Source organism: Gambusia affinis, linkage group LG07, assembly GCF_019740435.1.
Source record: "Gambusia affinis linkage group LG07, SWU_Gaff_1.0, whole genome shotgun sequence".
Lineage (NCBI taxonomy): Eukaryota > Metazoa > Chordata > Actinopteri > Cyprinodontiformes > Poeciliidae > Gambusia > Gambusia affinis.
Genome location: NC_057874.1, coordinates 27855364 through 27876281, shown reverse-complemented (window position 1 = coordinate 27876281; position 20918 = coordinate 27855364). Strand labels below are relative to the sequence as shown.

At 41.2% G+C, this 20918-nt stretch overlaps 1 protein-coding gene across 1 annotated transcript in view; it reads left to right on the top strand.

The window, feature by feature from the left end:
• The window catches only part of LOC122834763 (filamin-B), a 63997-nt gene that overhangs the window by 15633 nt on the left and 27446 nt on the right, over nucleotides 1-20918 (top strand). The window contains exons 2-15 of the mRNA XM_044123484.1: nucleotides 7512-7621; nucleotides 7716-7851; nucleotides 8137-8234; nucleotides 9016-9163; nucleotides 11479-11597; nucleotides 11687-11761; nucleotides 12617-12779; nucleotides 12865-13065; nucleotides 13834-13971; nucleotides 14582-14708; nucleotides 15382-15518; nucleotides 15624-15817; nucleotides 16270-16383; nucleotides 17638-17781. Coding sequence (XP_043979419.1) covers nucleotides 7512-7621; nucleotides 7716-7851; nucleotides 8137-8234; nucleotides 9016-9163; nucleotides 11479-11597; nucleotides 11687-11761; nucleotides 12617-12779; nucleotides 12865-13065; nucleotides 13834-13971; nucleotides 14582-14708; nucleotides 15382-15518; nucleotides 15624-15817; nucleotides 16270-16383; nucleotides 17638-17781 — 1904 coding nt within the window. The remainder of the gene's footprint in view (nucleotides 1-7511; nucleotides 7622-7715; nucleotides 7852-8136; nucleotides 8235-9015; nucleotides 9164-11478; nucleotides 11598-11686; nucleotides 11762-12616; nucleotides 12780-12864; nucleotides 13066-13833; nucleotides 13972-14581; nucleotides 14709-15381; nucleotides 15519-15623; nucleotides 15818-16269; nucleotides 16384-17637; nucleotides 17782-20918) is intronic.

The following is a 20918-nucleotide window of genomic DNA, read 5'->3' as shown; positions in this document are numbered from 1 at the left end:
GCTCTGAGGGCGGAGGAGAGCGTTCGGTCGTGTCTCTGTCATCGCCTGACATCCTGTCATGTCACAGCAGACCTTCCTGGTTTTATGAGGCCGACTCGTCGTCATCCCGTCTCCACTTACACCTGTAAATTTTCTGGAGAGGTGGCAGACGTGACGCAGAGTTTGATGCTGTCACTGTTTTTATATTTGGTTAATTATCAGTCTGACGAGAAGATAAAGGATGAACAAGACTTTCAGGCTGTCTGCAGCTGGACCCATCTGAGCTGTTTATCTTGGCATCAATTTTTATTTTTCAATGAGTTTTAAAATTTCTTATTTATACTTTCTGACATCAATCTTTCACCCCAATTAATACCCAAAAACAAAATGACCATTTGAGTTGTGCAGTTTCGCTTTTATAATCTTCTAATCAGGCCACAGTAAATAGAGATAATCCAAAAACTGTGGTAAGATTTTATCTTTTCTGCAGTCGCGCAGATCTTGCCAAGAGGTCGAGGAATGCATCATGTTGTCTGTGCTCACAAAACTCCTGCTGTGTGTGTGTGTGTGTGTGTGTGTGTGTGTGTGCGCGCGTTTGTTTCTAATACCTTGTGGGGACCATTTTCCTGACATGTACGACATTGTGGGGACCCACAGCTCGTTGTGGGGACCGAAGTCTGGTCCCCATAAGGGGAAACGTTGTTTTTGGGTCAGGGGTCAGATTTAGGTCTAAGGTGTGAATTGAGTTTTGGTTAGTTGGGGTTTAGGCTGTAGAAATGAATGGAAGTCAATGGAAAGTCCCTGCAAAGATAGCAGCACAAACATGTTTTTGTGTGTGTGTGTGTGTGGTGGTTTACTGAGATCTTTCAATGATAATTACTGTGGTGAACCTCCTGCAGCCTGGCTCTGCTACAAATAGCTTTTTCTTCTCATACTTCTTTTTTTTGCACTGATTGACTGAACTCAGACCAAACAAATAGCTTTTCTTCTTTAGTTTTAATTGGTCAGATGCGTATTGTTTGACCCTAAAATGTTTTGTCTCTGCTGAAATCCAAAGACTAAAACATGTCAGAAACTCAAAAGGATTCTCTGAGAGAAAGAAACGGATCTTTGTTATGATCTGAGGTTTGTGTCAAACCTTGTTAAGGCTGTAAAACAGACCAAATGTCGGATAACAGATGTTTGCATCAGCTCAGAAAATATGTAAGGCTGCTGCTCTCTGCATGATGAAAAGCTCATGGTTTCTTCCCTCATCCTCCTCTTCCTCACCACATGGCAGGTCTGGTTCTGATGACGACACGGCCTGGGAACCGGCGGGTGAGGTCATGTGGGGCTAAACGCTGCTGGGTGTTTGTTGCGAGGACGTCATGCCAGATGTCTGTGTGGTAATGACAGGGCAGCGTGGCCCGGGTTACTCGGATCCCTTGTGGCTCCTGGTTCTCGTTTCTGCAGTGATTTGTTCGTCATTAATAATCTGTATTTAAATTTTACGTTCAGTTTAAACCCATTTCCCTTCCGGCTTGCTGTTTTTTTTTGTTTCACTCGGCTGCAGTAAATTCCGGGATGCCGGTTTCACTCGAGCCTCTTATTTAATGGCCGGCAGTGGTTGGTTTGAGCTCTGAAAGCGGAAGGAGTTTGAGATCCAGAATGTGGACACAGCTTGGCCAACTCCACTACCCGTCCCAGTCTCAACATTTAAATCCAGGTTCTAATGCTGGTCGCCTTCCAGGTCTGCTAATGCTTTTCAACTTCTCTGTTCATTCACTTCAAGCCTTTGTGGAGAGAAACTTTTTCTCCGTCTTTGATCTTCCTCAAACTTCATCCCTGCAAGCTGTTTGCAACCAACCACATCCAGATTAAAGAGAGTCTGAGACAGAATGACACGGCCTCTGTTTCATGCTCAACCCTCATTACTCAAATCAAAGACATTAAAGGCCTCATGGCTGCTTTTCTGTCTGTAATCTGGAGGTTTTATGGCGCGATCGGTGGCCCCCTCTGTGCTGCTGCTGCTGCGTGACTCATGTGACTCGGTGTGTTATTATTTCAGCCATGCATCATGCAGCAAGGTCCCCAGCGGCTCCTGCTGTTTGGAAGTGCCGTCATGATGTTGGGAAGTTTAATTACACCCTGAGTTTGCTAGTCATTGTAAATGAGCTTAAACAACACAAGAAACTTGACTAGAGGGATCAGGTTGGATAAATTATGGGGTTGTTTAGGAACTGACGGATGAGTTCAAGCGTCATTGCTAAACAAGTCTTTATAGACATTACTTAATTTCACTTGTTTTGAAAAGATTACTCTGGTCTCAAAGTATCCTAATAATGTTGTTCACGTTGGTTTTCTTTAGCAATGCCTAAAGGAGAATTTAGAGAAACAAAAACTGAGCCAAGAGTTTGAAACTGGATCCGGGTAACATCTTTACGTGGTAACATCTTTACGTCGTAGCATCTTTACATCATGTCATGAGGTTGAGCTCTGATTTGTTTGGTTTTATACTTACTTAATAATTAAAGATTCCAGTTACATTTTGAAGGTGTTAAAAAGTGATTATTCTGACCTGATCCTTAATAACCCATTACTATTCCTAAAGTTATTGTTAGATGCTAAAATTACATTAAGTATGGGCCATCTTTACAAGTTTAATAATAATCTTGCAGACTAAAATTTAAAGTTTAAGTCCTTATTATCAACTTGTTGAGGTTTCTCTACTTTTTAATGAGCTAATGGCTTGCCATGCTTGATGTAGTCAGGCTGTCTGCTCTGGTGGAGTCTTCAGTCAGCAGCTTAACAGTCATGCTGGTTTTAAAGGATGGTTGACGGTCTGATCAGCAACAGGTGGGGCGGGGGAAGCCCTGCATCGCTGAATGAAGCCTGCAGTAAATGTGGAGGAAACCTCTAAACTTGAGCTAAAAACTTTACTCATCTTAAAGGGACAGTGTCATGTGAAATCAACTTTTTTGAGCTTTACATGCTTTACATCGTGTTGCGTTATTCCCTCATCAAAAATATTCCTGGAGTTTTGCAATGACTTATTTTCTCATTCATGTTTAAGAAATCTCCATGGCAACCGTCCTGCTCTACTAAACACCTGGGTGGATGTAGCCCCACCTTTGAGGCGCAGCTCCTCCCCCACTCAGCTCCTTCAGACTAGCCAGCAGCAGTTAGCAAACACCTGGTGGAACGGCCGAGATCGTTACAGGAGCTACTGCTCAGAACAGTGCTGGTAAAAACGTTAAAGGGTCAACAGAGGAGAAATGTTGTGATGAGTTTGGGCCACTGCCTTTTAAAGAGACAGCGGCCCAATTTCAAGGTGTTAAATGGGGACGTAAAAGTCATCATATAGCATTTTATATCAACTGAAGGCAACATACGTACTTGACTTGCTATAAAATGGGACCATGTGCCTGGAAAAGACATAATGCTTCCCCTTAAATAACATTTCTTCTGGCATTGCATGTTTTTTCTCCACTATTTATCTACAGTATGTAAATGATGAAGGTATTGTATTTATTAGTGATATTTAATGCACTAAGTGTCCGTTTAAAGGAAGAAAAGTCATCCTATTCAGTTTCTCAGGTTTTGGATCGGAGTACGTCGTCTCTGAGAACTGAACGGTATTTATAGATTATTTTTTGAACACTTTTTGATTTTTGAGCCTTCATATCTCAATGCTTCTGTTGCACCTGAATTTTCCCTCTCTGTGACAATAAAGGATATTTTTACTTAACTGGCGTCTCATAAAATGGTTCTTAAACTGTAGACCCGGTACGACGGGAAGTTTCTGCACTTTAAAAACTTAATGAGGATCAGCTGTGCAACAAAATAAGGCTGCAGGTCTGGTTTTGTTTACAAAATCTAACTTTCCTTTAACTCTGATTATATTTGATCAAGCGTTTATTGCTGTGAATCTGATCAAAACCACCGCTGTTGATAAACGCCTAGTTTATCAACAGCAGCTGAAAAAGCTGGTTGAGGTTTTATGTGCAGCTTTTTCAGGACTTTATTGTAATAAATTATGTCAACAAGGATGAGTGGCAGTTTTTACAGGATCTGATTTTCACGTTTAATTTAGTGGGTCCTGCTGGCGGTTTACCTGCAGACCGACTGAAGGACGGCCTTTGTTCTTCTGTGTTCAGTGGAGCTGGGGGGTGTGAGTGGGTGGGACGTTATGATCTCACCCCACAGGAATCTGTGTGTTCAGGGGGTCGACCCACTTCCACAGAGGAGCTCTGCATCCTGTTTACGGCGGCAGGTACCCCCTCTTTTTAACAAATCTCCACCTGAGATCGCCACTCTCTCCTTCCATTTTCCCTCTTTTTCCTTTCATTTATTCTACAAAAACAAAATCTCTGGCTGTTTTCAACTCAAAACCTTTATGGGCACAAAAAAAACCCAGATTTAGACGAAACACTGAGACTGTTTTGACTGTTCCTCTGTCTGTTTTAGGCTGTTTTGTTGGCCTCAATCAGTGAAGTCTGGAAAAAAAACAAAATCTTACAAGTAATTTTGGTCTAGTATCTAGTGGAAGTATCTTGGTGCACTTGAAATAACTTACAAATCAGATATAGGAGCTTGTTTTAAGTAAATTCTTTAAAAAATTTCACTTAATGTTATAAGTGAAATAATCTGCCAATAAAAAAACTCTTTTTCATCAATATGAAGGAGTTATTGACTTAAAACAAGCTCCTATATCTTGCTGAGACATTGGAGGTTTTGTCTTATTTTAAGTGTAGTTGTATGTTTTTACTAGAAACTGGTCAAAATTATTTGGTAGGATTTTGTGTTTTTGCAGTGCATGTCTCATAAAATCCAATCAGTCTCTGCTGCAAGGACCATAAAACCATAAACTGGTTATCCTCCCCCCTGTTCTACCTCCAGAACCAGGCTGGGATCGGGTCAGAGCCAGAGCAGGTATGTTTGGGCGTCGCTCTGGCTGCCGATGATGTAACTTCCTGTGTGGGTCGGGGTGTGCCGCGCTGATAAGAGCGAGTCGTTCAGTTCCAGCTCGCCTCACCTTTGCCCACACAAGCACTCGGCTTTATCGCACTTTCCTTTTCTCCTCAGACGCGTTCAGCCTTTAATTGTTGGCAGAAAGCCTCCCAGCATTCACCCGCTCTTCCTGCGTACGGGTGTTGTTGCGTCTCCATGGAAACGCAGCAACAAATTGTCAGGTATCTGTAGGAGCGGAGGCTTTAAAACTTCACCTGAACGACGTGGGAAAACTCTCTGCTCTTTTTTCTAGAGAAGATGCAATGTTTTTTTGTTTTTGTTTGGGGTTTTTTCTCCCCCTCCTCCTGATCAGAACCGGGTCCGGGTTGCTCGCTGTGGCCAGAGAGGCTCATTAACGGCGGTGGAGACGTCGCCGCGGTTAGCTGCAGCAAAACAATGCAGCAGATTACTGGATCGCTCTGTAACGCGCTTCATGCACAATCACTGCCGTTTCCACGAATAATTTACTATGTACGCGCAACTGATTAAACTCCTGACCTCTTTGTGAACAATGGGTTACCATGGCAACAACCTGGTTGCCCTGAAAACTGTTGACGGGACACAAACGGCTCGGTTAGCTCTGAACTAGTTTTCCAAATCTGGGATAATGAAAGTTAAAGTGGCAACGCTGCAGTTATCCTCGGTTTGAAACAAGGATCATTTTATAGAAATACAGGCTCAGTTAAAAAAAACAACTGTTGATTAAAATTATTAAATTAATGAAATCTGAGTTAATTAGCAATGAGTCTCCCTGGGGTCAAACAAAACAACCCCCTTTTTTTTTTTTTTTTTTTTTTTTTTTTCTTAGAGAAACTAACTCATTCACTTTCTTCAGAAGAATCCTTCTTCTTTCTAAACGTGTTAAAACGTTTTTCAAACAGGAAAACAAAGTAAGTTGTGTGCAACTCTTCCTAAATGAGCAAAGTACTAAATAATTGTCATTTGAAAGTGAATCAGACGTTTCACAATGTGAGTAATTACGTTAAATAAACGTTCCACTTTAAACTAGGAGACAATATTTATATAAACAAAGGATAATCCTTAAAAAATGACTCATGATCTGTTCGGCTTCCGCTCTTCCTGGTTTCAGGCTAGAAAGTGTGAAGTTGTGATTAATCAGAGCGCTGAGTTCATCTGTGGGTGGGTGTGGGGTTAAAGGTCAGTGATGAGCAAACTAGCAGGATGTTTGCTCCCAGTGACACATGGCCTTTTGCACAAGTTTATTGCTACAACCTCAGGAAGAAAAGGAAAGTTGGTGAATCCAGATTAATTAGAAACGAGGCGTAAACGAACCAAACAGCTGGAATTAAACCAACGGTGAGATAATGGAGGAAGATTAGAAATGTCGTAACTTCTCCTCTGAGGCGCTCAGTCATCATTGTGTCACCAGGGGCGGGCGCGGCGCAGTGCCTCCACCTCAACCTGAGCTGATGAGACATGTTTGGATCACAGCTGTGGAGCAGAACTGGAGCTTCCCCCGTTTGGACCAGAGGGTTTTTCTAAACGCTGGGGACGCGACTCGTTTCCGTCCAGCAGCTCTCGATGCGTGTTCGCTCCTCTGCTGCTGTGAAGTGTTTACAGTTCTGAGTTTTCATCCAGAAAACCTGCTAAACCCGCCGTTAACCGCTGTGGGCGACCCACTGTGTTTTCCTCATTACAAATGTTACAAATATCCAGAGTTGCACAATCAGGGATCATAATTTAGAAATGACAGCATGTCAGGCTAACGGGGAGTTGGAGGAATTACGCAATGGTTAGCATCCCCTCACTCCCAGTTCAGTCAGTTTTAGCTTCATCCAAATCTTTTGGCCTGGGGTCCAAAAATGTCAAGTTGAAAGAAACACAAAATTTTAAAATCAAAAACTATACATTTTGTTTTCTTTTTTCATAAAAATAAACAAATTTAGCACAATATTTTAATGATGAGAAAAGTAACTTTATTTTGACAAGCTTGTTGAACTAAAGTAGCTTAAAGCCACTGGATGTTTTTTTGTTTTGTGTTTTTTAAGTCTCCTTTTACTAATAAAATAAATTCGAAGCAGAAACCAGATGAATACTTTGTGTTGCACCTTACCTGATGTCAGTGAAAACTTCCCAACGTTATTTTTAATTCTGCATCAACAGCCGCACAACATTGTCTTGAGGGCTCCAAATGGCCCCCGGGCTTCACTTTGGGCACCCCTGGCTTAATCCGTCTCTTCTGTTACTGGTGTATAAAAAAACATATTTAAATAAACTAATCGGTCAGCCTGGTGGGGGAAGTAAAGTCTGGAGGCCCGCCAGGCTGATGATGCCCAAATATTAATCTGCTGGGTTCTGTTGGTGTTTTTATTAAATAGAAAACCTTTTTTGTTTTTGTGTAATTTACTCTGTACAGCTGGAGATCAAAGTTTCAGGTCATTTATTAATGAAATGTGGTGAGACGACAAAAAGATTCTTTCTTCAACTCATTTCATAGAACTAATAAAATATCCTAATAATCTGCATCAGTAAGACGTTACAGTGCCAATAAAATGATCTAAAATGTATTTTGTTTGTTTCAGACTCTAAAGCTATCGTAGACGGGAACCTGAAGCTGATCCTGGGTTTGATCTGGACCCTGATCCTGCACTACTCCATCTCCATGCCAGCCTGGGAGGGCGAGGACGAAGAGGTGAACAGATTTCGTTCAATCTGTTTGTTTTTCTTTTATTTATTTAAAAACATTTAGATGGAGAGCAGATCTCATAGTTTTGTTTTCTGTTCAGGCAGAGACAAAGACGCCTAAGCAGCGTTTGCTGGGCTGGATTCAACACAAAGTCCCTGATCTGCCAATCACCAACTTCAGCCAGGACTGGAGGAACGGGAGGGCACTGGGAGCACTGGTGGACAGCTGTGCACCAGGTAAACCAGTGGGATGCTCAAAGAGCTAAACTGGATTTATTTTAAACTCATCCAGCAGAGTTTAGCCGGCACCAATGTTGCTTTTCTGGTGTAAATCTCAGGTTTCTGCTCAGATCGGTTTGATCTGAAGCGTTTGGTTTTGTCTGGCTGCTCATTAGAGCAAAGCTAGCAACCAGAGTTTAATGCCTGAAACGTGTAATTCTGTTTTATAAGGATATTTTTGTCCTGTGTTTAACAGGAAAGTTGTTGCTGCTGATTCTTTAACGAATGCTGTGTCTCTCTCAGGCCTGTGTCCAGACTGGGAGACCTGGGATCCAGTGAAACCAGTGGAGAACGCTACTGAAGCCATGCAGCTGGCTGACGACTGGCTGGGCATCCCACAGGTGGGTTTTCACCCGTTTGGTTTTACTTTACCGACGGTCGGTGCTCTTGTTGAGGTTTTGCATCATAGTGGCTCATTTAAAGATTTTATAAATATTTATAGAATGATTATTGTTTATTTTCTGATAAATCTGCTCAGATTAACTCCAGGCTTCAGCTTCTGTTTAATTTTAAGACCTACAAGATCAGTTTTATTTACTAACTTTTTTTGGCATTTGAAATAAAAAGCATCTCTGCTGACCTAAGGTTCAGGTCAGAGGTCATTGCCAGATTTCAGGCTGTAATAAACGAAGCTGTGGGTTGATTCTAATAAATCAATCACATGAATTAAAACAAAAATCAGAATTTTCCATTTTAATGATTTGATGTTTTTCATTTTTTTGACAGAAATCTCCAGCCTGGTTCTTTGGTCTCAATTTGAACCATTTTTAGAGACTTGATGATTATTTTATTATTTCTGTTTGTTATGGATATTTAAAATGTCTTCCAGTTCCAGTGTTAAATATTTATTAAAATGTACATTTTAATGCTCTGAGAATGATATCATGCCATTACCATTATATGGTCTGAAAGCAACAATATTATTATTTATCGTAAAAACCTCTGGGACAATTTATTGTCAGGCCTAATAAAAACTTCCTTTCTGCTTCTGTTTGTCTGGAGAAAGTTTCTGCTCCTGAGCGCGTTTTGCTCAGTGCTTGGCTGGTTCAGAGGCAGACGGGTTCTGCTGGACGGTTTAGTTGCTCTTCCTGAATCTTGTCCTTCAACGGCTGATGTCTGCAGGTGATCGCTCCAGAGGAGATCATCGACCCCAGCGTGGACGAGCAGTCCGTCATGACCTACCTGTCTCAGTTCCCCAAAGCCAAGCTAAAGCCCGGCGCGCCGCTCAAACCCAAACTGAACCCCAAGAAGGCCCGTGCATACGGACCCGGTAAAAACACACACATACAGAGCTACGAAACCAAATTAACACTCCACACCCTGACCTCTGACCCCAACAATGACCGCAAACCAACCAACCAGTCAGTCACAGTTGGTTGGGATGCAGAAAGTCACGTGTGTCAATTGTTTTTCATGGTAATGCATAACTAAGTTTTGTTGCAAAAATTGTGAAAAACACAATAATGGAATAACCTCGATGTCCGCTGACAAAACTCGGACTATAAACCCGACCTGAACAAGGTTGACCCAATTAAATGAACTCAAAGTAACGTAACGAGTCACCCGGATAAAATCATAGTAAAAACATTATGACCAACAAAGTGAATTTAGACACTCACCAGAATGAACAGGTCTGGAGCAAACGTGTAGATAACTTGGGATGTTGGAGAACGTAACGCTAACTTATCGTTAGCTCTGATAGCTTAGCTCTGATAGCTTAGCTCTGATAGCTTAGCCTACTCGTTGTTTGCAGGCAGAAAAACGAAAGTCTGTTTTCCATCTTTTTACCATTTCAGTCGTGTGATCGGACATTGCATCCAATAACGCAGCAAGTTCGAACCATTGCTAATTAATTTAAGTAACTTGGATTCAAAATATCTGTGAGATGGTTGTTTTCTCGGTTGTGTTTATGGCCATTAAGATGGCGCTCGTGTCCCTACGTCTGGAGCAGTGATGTCACGTTCTAAAGCCCTTAATATTTTAAATTTATTAATCAGTTTTATCAATACATCCTGGCCCAACTGGCTCTTAAAGAATATTTATTATCTTAATTTGGCCAAGACAAAAATGAGTTTGACACCTTTGCAGTAGATTAAATGTTTCCACCAAAACACAAACTAAAACCGGAACGTCAGATAATGGGAGCAATGGGAATGTTCTGACAATGAAAGGAAGCGACTTCCTGCTTAGATGAACAATGGCACACACACACACACACACACACACATCCAGAAGAGGAAATACTCTGAATAGCTGCAGAAGCAACACACACTAAAGCCTCTCGGTCCCTGTAAGATCATCCATGTTTCTCTGTTTTTTCTGCCTTTTTCAGTTTTACAACGTTGATTTACTGTCTGGTAGCCTGAGACCAATCTGTTGAAAATTCAATTAACTTCCCACTCAGTCACGCATTTTCCATTAAAGCAGAATGCGTGACTGAGGGGAAGTCATGAATTATAAAACGGTAAAAATAGTTAATTCAGTTAACTCATCAAATTCCCCTTTACTGTTTAAAAGTCTTAACAGAAGTTACTGCAGAAACTAAAATCCCTGCCTCCTGTTTTAAAGTTAATTGACACGTTTTAACGGTTCCATTTGGATCAATCATTGTCGGACTGTGTGGCACAGCAGTCTGTATTTACTCTGATTGCTCAGATTTTCTTTTTTTTTTTTCAAACTCTTTATTTAGGTTTACACAATTCAAAACAGAACATTACCAGAAACAAAACAAACATTTCCATTTTGTTGGAGCCAGTTCCCAAAACTGTCTGTTGCCTATAGACTGGGAGCTGCTTCCCGGGTCCAGAGCAACACGAAGGGCTACTGGTTTGATACAGACATAAATAATCGTGGCTCAGCCTTTATAGCAATAATACATATATGTATATATGATTACATGCTGATTATATTAATGTTAGGAAATACTGACAATATTATAGTAATAATTTACCATGGCAGATATGGTTGATTTCTGTTATGTGATCAGAAGTTCAGAGTTTTAACTTTGATTCCCTTTTGGAGATTTTCTGTCTGATTCTAAATTGAGTCTGGATTGGTGCAGCAAACTGACCAATAGGATTTAAGCTGTGACGTGCCCTTTGACCCCCAAAGACGTACAAGATGTTTTCACACATAAGATCTTTTTTTTTTTCTCCACAATTTTGTTAATTGTAAAGAGGGTTTGATAGTAAAAATTTTCTTTCTTCCTTCAAGGAAAATCTTAAGGTAGGCAGAGAGGGAGCAGCCTGCAGGCGCTGTTGCCCTCCGATAAAATGCTGCAGGCATCTGCGCAGTTCTGAACTTTAACCATAGAAAGAGTTTTATGCACAAACCAATTTATTTTAAACATTTTTTTATAATTTACTTAAAAAAATTCTAAATATAAACAATTGTTAGTACTTCAATGTAAAAACCTTAAATATTTTTTGTCAGTGCTCCTAATGATGATGGTTATTTTTAGAATTTGCTGTGCAGGCGACCGACTGTCCCCTCGGCCGACCGGGGGCCCGTGGGCCCCGTGTTGGTGACCCCTGATTTAAAACGTCAGCTAGCATAACTTTCTAAGCTGCCTCTCATGTTGCGCAGGTATCGAACCCACGGGGAACCGAGTGCTGCGTCCTGCTGTGTTCACCGTGGACACGTTCAGCGCGGGTCAGGGTCAGGTCATGGCCTACCTGGACCATCCAGACGGCACCCGGGAGGAGGTAACGCTCTCTTTGGTGATGCCGGGGGTCGATCCCCCTCCAGTCAAAGGTCAAAGGCTCACGCTCAAATGCCCCTGTGTTTGTTTCAGCTGAATGTGGAGCCCAACGAGGGCAAGAAGACGTACAGCGTCACCTACATTCCTCAAGTCATGGGGCCTCATAAGGTAAGATTTATGGTGACAATAAACCAGAATTATAGCAGCTTCATAAACGTTTGCTTCACTTAAAGTTGGACTTGATGCAAAATTTCACATTTTGTGTATTTTTCTACTTCTGTTTGGGTCTAAAAAGCAGCTCAAGCACTTAAAAAAAAACACCTAGCCATTTTTTGGCATTAAGTTGCTGATTTTTTTGGTGCCTGGAAGCCGAGCCGTTTCAGTTTCCATTCCATAGGCACTGCACCATTTCCTAGCAACCACAGTGGAACTTTGCCTGTTGCCTAGCAACCCAAGCAGAGCTCCAGCACATTTGGTGAACTGGTTTAACCGCTGTATGCGCTGTACAATGGCTGCTGGAAAAGACAAGTGTTTTGATGTTGACTTGCCATACAGAAACAATTTCCTGCATTCTTGTTAGTTGTGCAGGAGGCTCTACTTCTGCTTTTCAAAGATGTATTGTTGTATAATTGTGCATTTGTTTGGAGCCATTTGAGTGTAAATGTTTAGTTGGGGGGGCGTGGCCAACAGCAGCTTATTTGGATCCAACCGTATCCATTTAATCAGTAGCTCTGCGTGTTTAATTTATTTTGGATATATAATATGTCTTCCAGTTCCAGTGTTAAATGTTTAATACATTTTCAGAGGATGTACTTGCATGACTTTACCATTATATAACTTATAATTATCTCAAAATAGCAATATTATTTTTTATCAGACTAATTTCTGCAGTGATTTGTTATCCAGCCAATTTGATCATGAGAGCTATGAGTGTGATTCGTATGGAGCCGCCCTGACCTGTTCTGGGAAGATAAAAGGTCACCTTTAAAGTCTGGAGTTGATAAATAATTTTGTTTTTTCCAGGTGACGGTGTTGTTTGCAGGCCAGCAGATTCCTAAAAGTCCTTTTGAGGTGAATGTGGACAAGGCGCTGGGAGACGCGTCCAAAGTAACGGTGAAAGGCCCTGGAATCGAACCTGTGGGCAACATCGCCAACAAACCCACCTACTTTGACATCTACACGGCAGGTGAGCTGCACCGACCCGCCGGCGTCTCTTTAAACCGGTCGACGTGTCGGCTGAAACTTTCTTCCTCTTTGTTTGCTCGGAACAGGAGCTGGAACGGGAGACGTGACAACCATGATCCGAGACCCACAGGGCCGCCAGAACAGCGTGGAGGTGATGATGGAGGATAAGGGTGACAGCATGTACCGCTGCACCTACCGCCCCACGCAGGCCGGACCGCACGCCATCACCGTCACCTTCGGAGGAGTGGGAGTCCCTAAGAGCCCCTTCGCTGTGGACATCGGACCGGGTGAGGGGTTTATCCTTTATCGTTTTCATTAGGCTGGACAATAAATCAATATGTATCGCAATAGATACATGATCAATATCAGTAGATGGTGCTTCTCATAGAATTTTCAATAATTTCACTGGAATCTGATATAGAACCGCACAGCATTCTGGGGCAGAAGAAAGATTTCAACCGAGGCGCTCAGTCTCTGGCTAGCTAGCAACTCGCTCAGTCTCTGGCTAGCTAGCAACTCGCTCAGTCTCTGGCTAGCTAGCAACTCGCTCAGTCTCTGGCTAGCTAGCAACTCGCTCAGTCTCTGGCTAGCTAGCAACTCGCTCAGTCTCTGGCTAGCTAGCAACTCGCTCAGTCTCTGGCTAGCTAGCAACTCGCTCAGTCTCTGGCTAGCTAGCAACTCGCTCAGTCTCTGGCTAGCTAGCAACTCGCTCAGTCTCTGGCTAGCTAGCAACTCGCTCAGTCTCTGGCTAGCTAGCAACTCGCTCAGTCTCTGGCTAGCTAGCAACTCGCTCAGTCTCTGGCTAGCTAGCAACTCGCTCAGTCTCTGGCTAGCTAGCAACTCGCTCAGTCTCTGGCTAGCTAGCAGTAACCTTGAGCAAGGTCACGCTGCCAGTTTGGTAGTATTTCAGATATTTAAAACAAAAAACTAATCAGTAAATATCTATTGACCGATATGAAATGCTTATATCATGATGCGTTTTCCGGCCATGTTGTTCAGCCCTAGTTTTGATCAACACACTGCTGCCAGTTTTAAGTTTTCTGTCCATCTGTCAGCCTGCATGCCAGGCGCCTGCAGGGCGACGGGTCGGGGTCTGCAGCCGGCGGGGATGAGGGTCAAGCAGGTCGGGGACTTCAAGGTGGACACCAGGAACGCCGGCAGTGGAGAGCTGAAGGTGCTCATCAAAGATCCCAGTAAGTAAAGTCGGTTCTTCTGTCAAACTTCCAGAGAAACTTTAGTCAGTGAGTTTTAATAATATCTTTACTGCAGCTGCTTTCGGTTACTTTTTATTATTTTGGACCAGGCAGACACTGTTGTAAAGTTCATAAAAGATAAGATTGAGATAACAAATTTCTTGTTCTGAATGCTAAAAGCTATTAAACGGCAGACATGAACAGACTGTTGAGCAGTTGGATGTTAGCTTCCCTTCAAGGCCAACTACACGTCGGCAATCAGAACGCTGCCCCAAGTGGCGGAAACTGGAAAATGAAAAGTTTTAAGAAAATCATTTAACATGAATTTGATAGAATAAAAATGTGTAATCAAGGAAACAGATATTTACTGTTTGCCTTTCAGGTAGCGTTTCAACTTTTCTTGAGCTAATATATAAAATATTGAATAGTTTTACTTTAGATCTTTAGAGATGGACCCAGTCAAAGTATCCGCCAGGCCTGCTATTCCACTGATACTGTCTTTCTTTAAGAGTCTTCCTCTCTGCATTCAGTCACCTTTTCTCAAGAATAAAAAGTCTCAAATAAGAGAATTTGACATTATTTAACCAGTTTTTATTGTTTGCCCTTGCAGAAGGCAACGAGGAGCCGGTGAAGCAGGTTCTCAGTCAGGACGGCGTTTTCTGCTACGAGTATTACCCGAGAAGTCCTGGAAAATACACAGTCTCCATCACCTGGGGGGCTCAGCACATCCCCAAGAGGTGAGGAGCAAAACGAACCTTTGACATCATCTCTGCAGGATTACAGCATCTGACCTGATTGAAATAAAGTGCTTGTTGATGCATATTTTGTTTTTTGTGTGTATTTAAGCACCACAGCGTCTCTTGGAGACAAACTGGAGGATTTAGTTATCAGAACTGAATGTTTAACAGACCAGAACGTTTGAGGTTCCTGATATTTTCATCAGAGTGGTTTTACCTTAAAATACCTTAAAATATTCCCTTAAAATAAAATTACCTTAAAATAAAACTTTCTTTTTCTACTGAGTGAAAGTAAAACCAAGCAGGTTATAAAAGGCCACATTATGCAGGAGGAAGATGAGCATTTATTCTCCTGATTCAGACTGAAATTTTATTCATGCATATAAATGTTTTTCTGCAGTGATTTAAGATTTTATGGAAGAGGAATAGGAGCCACTGAGGCAAAGAATGTGGACTTTTCCCCCCTTAGAATTAAACTTTTTTTCTTCTCAAAATTCTGAGGAAAAATTTATTTTTGTGGCCCTAATCCTCTTCCGTATGATATGGATAAATCGCTGATTAATGTTGCTTGGTGAGGAACTGCATATTTCAGAAGAGCAGGGCTGCAGATTTTCTTCTTTCTTTCTGACTCTTCCTCCCCATGTTGTTTTATTTTTATTTTTTTCCTCAACAGTCCGTTTGACGTGGTGATCAGTCCGGAGGCGGGGCCTCAGCAGATCAGGGCCTGGGGTCCTGGATTGAAGGGCGGCATTGTGGGTAAACCTGCAACCTTTGTGGTGGAGTCCATCGGCACCGACGTCGGAGTTCTTGGTAAGCCTGTTTCTCTCTTCTGAAGTCATCCATCTAATCGTAAGAATTTCTTGTTGCCAAATGTTTATTTTTTCATCCACTCTGCTCTGATTTTCTGTGTTTCAGGTTTCGCCATCGAGGGTCCGTCCCAGGCTAAAATCGAGTGCGAGGATAAAAACGACGGGTCGTGTGACGTTCGCTACTGGCCGACAGAAGCCGGGGAATACGCCGTCCATGTGACCTGCGACGAAGAGGACATCGAGCTCAGCCCCTTCATGGCCCACATCGTCCCTGACAACAACACCAACCACCCGGAGAAGGTCGGAAAGACAAAAATGTGCAAAATATACAGATTACTTCCGATTATGGATTTTAGATTAAAATTAGTTGCATCGATTAACTAAAAAAGCCTTTCTAGACCTTTTTTCAGTGTTGTAGTTTGGCCTCCATCCAGTAGAGGGCGCAGCTGGTCAGAGCCAGTTAATACAGAATCAAAGATGGCGGCGGTATCCCAGAACATAAAAACAAAACGCTCCAAACAGAACTCTTCAAGTGGTTCTGTTTTGAAATAAACTCCTTAAGTTTCACCTTGCAGCCCATCAAGCCTCTTGATGTAAGAGAAAAAAACTCACCGCTTATCAATGAATCACGAGTCGATTAAGTTCAGCAGCTTTAGGCTAACTCATTAATCCCTGATAGAGAAGACTGGAGTATTTGCTCCATAGTTTCTAACATTAGTGGGAGGTCTTGATCTTGTTCTCTCTGTTTTCAGGTCCAGGCTTACGGGCCGGGCCTGGAACCGACCGGCTGCCAGGTGGACCAGCTGGCCGAGTTCACAGTGGAGGCAGAAGATGCTGGGAAAGGGCCTCTGAAGATCACCGCTCAGGTCAGAGCCTCGAAACGTTCAAACTCTGATTCATAACGAAGCCGCATCAGTTCAAGTCTTAAATCTTCATTTACAAACTTTCAGGTTTTCCTCTGAGCCTCTGCTGCCATCAGCATCACACTGACCCAACATCGTTTTAGTTTTTAAATCTGCATCGTCAGACCACAACTAATTAGTCGCCTTTTGCAGCGGAATCGAATATCAACCATTTCTCACCTTTACTCTCCTAAAACAATTAATATTGTTAGATTTGAGAGTTCTGAGGAAAGGTTAGACTTTTAATAGAAATGAGAAACTTCATTGGTCTGAACAGTTTTTCTCAACTCCTCACTTTCATCTAGGAAATGTTTCTTGCATTTTGAAACTATTTGAATGAACTTCAAATTCAAACTTTCACTAGGCCCAAGACTTTCAGTGGCAGGTTTCTTGTTCCAGTCCTGGTTATCCTGGTTCAAAATAAATTTAGCTGAGCGATGATTTATCTCGGTAAATGATAAAATTGTTATTTTAGGACCATTTTCAACCAATATAATAATGACAAAATGATGCAAGAACATCGTGTCAATGATCAATAAAACCTTGATTTTTGGTGAACTCTCAAAGGGGGTGTTTTTATGCTAAATTCACATTTTACAAGTTTTTGTTTTATTTGGGTTTCTACTGCTTCTAAAAAAAGCCTTGGTGCTTAAAAAAGCCATCTGGTTGTTTTTTGCCAATAAGTGAGAATGAAAATGGAAAGAGCCGTTTCAAAAACCTTCTGAATGTAAAGTCACAAATCAGCAGGCACCGCCCCGTTGCCTAGCAACCCCAGCAGAGTCCCAGCCTGTCACCTAGCAACCAAGCTGAGTCCAACACATGTGGTTAGCTGGTTTTATCACTATATGGAAGAGACACAAATTTTGTTGTTTAAAGTGACAGGACGCCCTAAAACATCTCAATACATGCAGAACTGAGCAGATTTTAATCTCATTATCTAAGAATCATTTTGTCCAAAAAAATGTAATAAACATGTTTTGTGTCGCCCTTAAATCCATCCTAACCTGGTCAAGGAAGTAAAATAGGTCACCCTTTAAGAGTGGAACTGGAAGACATTTTAGAACCAAGCAAAACTTAAATGAAATTGAAATAAAAACCAAACAGTTTCTGTCTCTGGACAAAATCGCCCTGCTGGACTCATAAAAGGAGGGGAGGAAAGTGAACCATTAAACATGCACTGTGATTAACCTGCCCGTCTCGTTGCCGTTTGTGTTTCAGGATGCAGAGGGGCTTCCTGTGGAGGTGAAGGTGAGGAGCAAAGGGGAAGGCCTGTACCAGTGCTGCTACACGCCCGCCTCCTCTCTGAAGCACACCGTGTCCGTCAGCTGGGCCGGAGTCAGCGTCCCCAACAGCCCCTTCAGGGTAAGCAGCCAATCACAGCCCCTCCTTACCACAGCAAGTAGCGTCTCGCTGCTCAAACGCAGTGAGCGCGTCGAGGTTGAGACGGTAAAAACGGTCAAGTCAGAGCAACGTTTGATCAAAAGTTCAGCTGGAGGCAGAAAAACCAGGAAGCCTCTGATCGTTATCACGACTTACACTGAGCAGAGGTTCAAGTATTAGATGGTAGCTACTGAGCTGTGGAGGCGTTTCTGCAAACACGTTTAAGCTTTAAATAAACAGATATATGCTCTATGTACTTCCTCATGTTTACACTGTAAAAACACAAAATCTTACTAAGCATTTCCATCTAGTTTCCACTGCAAATATTGTGTAACCCTGGAAGTAAGACAAAACCTAACTCACGTGTAGCTTTAAACTAAACACAGGAGCTCGTTTTAAGGAGCAGTATAATAAAAATAAAAAATATCTTTTTTAGCTTTACGTTATGTTAATGATGTTCCCTCATCAAAACATACCTGCCTTAATCTCCATGGCAACCATTCAGCTGAGCAAAATGCCTGGTTATACTTAGCCCCGCCTTTGAGACTAAGCTCCTCCCCCTCAGCTCCTTCAGACTAGCCAGCAGCAATTGGCAAACACCTGGTGGAGCTACTGAGCTCATTATAGGAGCTACTTCTTAAAGTGACGCCGGTAAAAACGATGTTAAAGGGTTAATGGAGGAGCCATGTTTTGTGGAAGGAGAAGTTTTTAAAGAGACAGACCCAATTTCAAGATGGTTAATCAGGAAGTAAAGTTTCTTTTAAGTCATGTTTGATATATACAGCATTTTTATGACAAAGTTAATTGATACATACCTGGAAAACATGATTACGCCTCTTTAAATACCGATGAAGTATTGGTTCCTATGGCGGGTTATTGACATTATTAAAATGTCTTGTTATAAGTGAAATTGTTTTAGTGGAGCTAGTACTTTTTAATCGGTATCAAGGATTTTCCTTAAAACAGTCACTTAAGTTAGGTTTGTCTTAATTCAATGAGGTGTAAGATATTTGCACTAAATTAAACCAACACTTTGTGTTTTTTCAGTGTACGGTCTTTGTACTCAGTTTGATCTCAAAGTCGCCTTCGAACAAAGCGAGAAATAAAATGTCGCCTTTAAGTTTTAATTATTCAGTGAAATCCTTGAACCTCCTTCACCTTTTTTATTGCAGTCTAATTTTTCCTGATGGTTTGTCAGAAACCTGAATAAACGCAGATGAGTCTGTTTCTGCTGGTCGAAGTGATTTATTTATTTGGCAGGTTTAAAAGTATTTCCTGAAGTTACTGACTGAACTATTCAGCTAAAACAAGTTTCTGAATTAAACATCTTGATTTTTGTCCAGATTTAACGACTGTCCTTTATGTTCAACTACTGATCAAAAAAATCACAAAAGCTTTTATTTTTATACGTTGTGGATTTGTTTTGTACCGTTTAAGTCGGCTGTATTGTCTGATTGTGTTTTCACTCTTCATGCACTGTAATGTCTGCACTGTATGAATGTTTTCAAGTTTCACTCACCTGAACCTTTTGTGACTCAAAGCTAATCACACTAATTATTTTATTTTCAGTCTGTGCTATTCTTCACAGAATAATCAATCACTACAGTTTTTTAAAATTTATACAAAATCAGCAGATCCCTGTATTTTTTGTGCTCATGCTGTTACGGATTTAATGCAAATTTTTCTTGAGTTTACATGATGCTAACTCCCACCAGAAGGGGGCAGTATCTCTTACTTCTACTACATTACTGCCTCACTTGATGTCAAGTTATAACCCTCAGTTGATGCAAAAAGTCACATTTACTCTGTTCTCCCTGGAAGAGAGGAAATTATTTTGCACATTTTGCAATAAGGTTATTTCTTTTAAAAGGTTTGAGGAAAAAAATATTGCTAAATTTTTTGCAAATATTTCTAAAGTATCACCAAAAAAAGAAAAACCATAAAAATAAAGGGCTGAATAATAACATGTAGAAATGGACCAGTGAGAGTTTACATCTGGGAGTTTTAGCAGAGTGGAGGGTCTTCACACATAGAGGATCTCTGAGTGTTGCCTGTACTGTCAGTATAACATCAGAGTTCATCACTAAACCCTGAGCTGCTTTTGTTTTCATCGAGTCAGAAAACATTTGAGATGCAGCAGCTTGTCTGATGGGAGCGGTTTGAAGGAGCAGAAATTTATGGTTTGGAAAACCTCAGAGGTTCAGATAAGTGGGGCTTTCACATCATTTTTTTTTTTTTTTTTTACTGCCAATGAAAACCTTTTTCATTCCACTTGTCATTCTAAGATTGACAATAAATAGAAAATTAACATAGATTTTCTATGTGTATTCTATTTAAGGTGATCTGTGTCCTTAAATCTGAGTGGAAAAGGTTTTCTTTGTGCAGTTAATGTTTACTAACCACCACTCTGTGCACGAACGTCATATTTTAGTTCACCAGTTTATCAGCTGTCCTCTCGCTCTGTGTTCTGGTTTCACCTGCAGCGTAATCTCATGAGAAACTGAAATACGACGAGCGTTTGCAAATCGTTCAGGAATTTCTGACGATGCCAACAGAAATCAGAAGTTGGCAGAGACACTAGAATTATCTAAATGAGGAGCAGAAGAAGAATCTGAAGTTTCTCTAATAAAATCCAACATTTGGATCAGGATTACTGAGCCAAACGGCTCTGAGATCATCAAAAGGTCCAAACATCATTTCAAGAAGTCAAAGTTTAAAAGCTGCACCTTTCATTTCCAACTGGTTTTAAAATTCATACTGGTCTGCAGGACGGCTGGTAAACTGGAAGTTAATCTTCATCATAATAACTTAGAGATGCTGAATCATTTCAAAGTTCAATGGAAAGAAACATTTTTTATTCATTTTTGTGTTTTTTTGTGTTCAGATCTTATTTACTCTTTGTACTGAAATAATTTTACTTTAATCAGTAAATCCAATAAAAGTTAAATTGGTTTAAAAATAAAGTTTAATTTAAATGTTTTACTGTTGTTTGGCTCTTTTGTTTTTATCTGGTTATTATTTTTCCATTAATTGAGCGGTGCATTTAAAATATGAAATGCTGATTTAAATCATAATTATTGTCTTTGATTGTTTCTGTGAAGAATCCAAAGATTTAAAAT